Here is a 3,466-nt window from a genome sequence, read left to right as displayed (position 1 = left end):
GGGAGCGCTGCCGCACTTCCCAAGCGGCGCACTGTAGCAGTGCGCCACCGGGCCGGCCCAAGGATTTTCATAATTTTGACACTCATCAGGAAAATACCAAATTCTGTCCAATCATTAGCATAAAACCAGAAAGATCACAAATGCCAAGTCATAGAATTCTATTTGTACTTTTCAAGCGGCGCACTGTAGCAGTGCGCCACCGGGCCGGCCCAAGGATTTTCATAATTTTGACACGCATCAGGAAAATACCAAATTCTGTCCAATCATTAGCATAAAACCAGAAAGATCACAAATGCCAAGTCATAGAATTCTATTTGTACTTTTGCCTAATTACGAGAAACTGTCTTGGGGATGATGATCTTAGTTGCTTATATGCATGTGGCTGGAAACACTTGAATTTTCTTTGTATTTCTCTTAGTATTTAACATTTTAATGTGGAGCCTACATTTTTACTACTCCTATTGTAGGGTGGAATTCTGTATGCTGGCATATGGGGTTCAATAGACTACTTTCTTGAGGTCTGTACCACAAGAAATGGCCAGAAAGAAGATAACAAGTGTGAAAATGAGATAAAAGAGATGGGACTATATACACTGGTGATTTTATGTGTGCATCACTGTGTGTCAGAGACTGAACAACCCCCATTTTCTTGATATATATTACAAAATGTGAGTCTGTAGTCCACTGTTAATGTCTTTCAGGGTTTTACGTACGTGGCTCCATCTGTACTTGAAAGTGTGAAAGAAAAGTTTTCCTTTGAACCAAAAATCCGATCACCTCGAAGATTTATTGGCAGCCCACGAACACCTGTCAGGTATTTCAGACTCTGCTATTCTTTTTTTTTTTTTACCCTATAAGAGCACTGCTTAAGAAATTTATGCCAAGTTACATGAATGAAAGATCTGTCATATTCTCTTGGTTGACATAAAGCACAGCATCTACATCTTATATTGCAAAGGACTAGTCTGTGACTAATCTCCGTGTTAAATAGTTTACCTTCCCTCCTGAAAGTAAGCTGCTACACTAGCAAATGTCCTTTTTATCAATTCACTTCACATTTATTGTGCACCAGCAGCTGTGCTGTTATGTTATACACACACACAAAGTATGTATAACACAGAATTATCTCTATCCTAATAAAGCTTACAATTTAGTAAGAGTCACAACAAAGAAGGAAAAACACACAAAAAACATGTAATTACAGGTAGTACCAAGTGCTATATAAAAAAATAGAGTGTGGTGGTAGAAAGCAGAGAAAAACAAGAGGGCTTCTACTCATGGTGCCTCATGGTGAAGTAACATCTAGGAATGAAGAGAAAGAGCCAGCCATACAAAAAATAGGAGGTACAAGAGTGTTGTAGACAGAAGAACAGCAAATGCAAAAGCCCTGAGGGAAGAAAAAATTTGGCCTTTTCTTAGAAGTAAAAAGAGGTCAGTGTTCCTAAAGTATGGCAAGAAGGAAGAGAATTGCAGAGATTTGGAAAGGTATTTTATTTTATTTTTTGGCAAGAACATGCATTTTTTTATTTTTTATTTTTTAATGATTATATATATTTGTGGGGTACAGAGTTGCATATCAACACATGTACAATATGTGGTGATCAAATCAGGATAATTAGTGTATTCATGTTTACAAAACATAATCAATCTTTGTGACTCTTAACTAGTTTCTTGTCAACCCCTCTCTTCCCCTTTCCCACCTCTAATAACCATAATTCTGTTCTCTTTTGAATGTTTAATGTATTATTGCGATTCTCTCTTCCTTTCTTTTCTATTCTATTCTCTTTCTTTCTTTATTTTAGTTTCCATTTATGAGTGAGGACATGCAGTATTTCTCTTTCTGTGCCTGTCTTATTTCACTTAACATAATTTTCTCTAAATTCATTGATGTTGCTGCAAATGGCAAAATTTCATTCCTTTTTACAACAGAGTAGTATTCCATTGAGTATATATTCCACATTTTCCTTATCCTGTCATCCTGTCAATGAACATTTAGGTCGATGCCAACTCTTGGCTATTGTAAATAGAGCTGCAGTAAACATGAGAGTGCAGGTATTCCTTCAACATGATGATTTCAGTTCCTTTGGGTGTATACTTAGAAATGGGATTGTTGGGTCAGATGGCAGTTCTATCTGTAGTTGTTTGAGGAAACTCCATACTGTTTTCCATAATGGCTGTACTAATATACAGTCCCACCAACAGAATAGGAGAGTTCCCCTTTTCCACATCCTTGCCAGCATTTGTTATTCTGTCTTTTTGATAATAACCAGTCTAACTGGGGTGAGATGATATCTCAGTGTGGTTTGGATTTGCATTTTCCTGATGCTTACTGATGTTGAGCATTTTTTTCATGTGTCTGTTGGCCATTTGTATATCTTCATATGAGAAATGTCTGTTCACTTCCTTTGCCCATTTTTTATTGGGTTACTTGTTTTCTTACTATTGAGTTCTTTGTGTATTCTGGATATTAATCCATTGTCAGATGCATAGTTCACAAATATTTTCTCCCATTCTGTAGGTTGTCTTTTCACTCTGTTCTTTCTTTTGCTGTACAGAAGCTTTTTAGTTTGATATTATCCCATTTATTTATTTTTTCTTTTGTTGCCTGTGCTTTTGGGGTCATATTCATAAAGTATTCAACCAGTTCTACTTCCTGAAGTGTTTCCCCTATGTTTTCTTTTATTTAAGTCTTTAATCCATTTTGAGTTGATTTTGGTATATGGTGAGAGGTACAGGTCTATGTTTCATTTTTCTATGTATGGCTTTCCAGTTTTCCCAGCACTATTTATTGAAAAGGCAAGTCTTTTCCCCAATGTATGTTCTTGTTGCCTTTGTCAAAGATCAGTTGGCTGTTAAGTACATGGGTTGATTTCTGGGTTCTTTATTCTGTTCCATTGGTCTGAGTGTTTTTATGCCAGTACCCTGCTGTTTTGGTTACCGTAGCTTTGTAATGTAGTTTGAAGTCAGGGAGTGTTATGCCTCTGGCTTTATTTTTTTTGCTCAGGATTGCTTTGGCTATTTGGGGACTTACGTTATTCCATGTGAATGTTAGGATTGTTTTTTCTATTTCTGTGAAGAATGTCATTGGTATTTTGACAGGGATTGCACTGAACCCATAGATTGCTTTGGGTAGTATGGACATTTTCACAATGTTAATTCTTCCAATCCAAGCACGTGGAATTTCTTTCCATCTTTTTGTGTCCTCCTTAATTTCTTTCAGCAGTGATTTGTAGTTCTTTTTGTAGGGATCTTTCATCTCCTTGGTTCAGTTAATCCCTAGGTATTTCATTTTTTTGGAGACTATTTTAAGTGGGCTTGTTTTCTTGATTTCTTTTTCTGCTAGTTTGTTATTGGAGTATAAAAACGCTACTGATTTTTTTTTTCCTTTTTGTCTTTTTTCGTGACCGGCAACGGATCGCAACCCTCAGTGTTGCGCCCGTACCGGACCGGGACCGGCCACGGGATC

The 3,466-nt window shown here is 36.9% G+C and overlaps 1 protein-coding gene across 3 annotated transcripts in view; it reads left to right on the top strand.

Annotated features, from left to right (window-relative positions):
- RPS6KB1 (ribosomal protein S6 kinase, 70kDa, polypeptide 1) overlaps positions 1 to 3,466 on the top strand; it is a 48,724-nt gene that overhangs the window by 39,635 nt on the left and 5,623 nt on the right. For all 3 annotated transcript variants that reach the window (XM_008578765.1, XM_008578766.1, XM_008578767.1), the window contains exon 14: positions 702 to 814. In XM_008578765.1, coding sequence (XP_008576987.1) covers positions 702 to 814 — 113 coding nt within the window. The remainder of the gene's footprint in view (positions 1 to 701; positions 815 to 3,466) is intronic.

The sequence above is a fragment of the Galeopterus variegatus genome, unplaced genomic scaffold (assembly GCF_000696425.1).
Source record: "Galeopterus variegatus unplaced genomic scaffold, G_variegatus-3.0.2 Scaffold1755, whole genome shotgun sequence".
NCBI lineage: Eukaryota > Metazoa > Chordata > Mammalia > Dermoptera > Cynocephalidae > Galeopterus > Galeopterus variegatus.
This window is presented reverse-complemented; position numbering and strand designations above follow the sequence as displayed.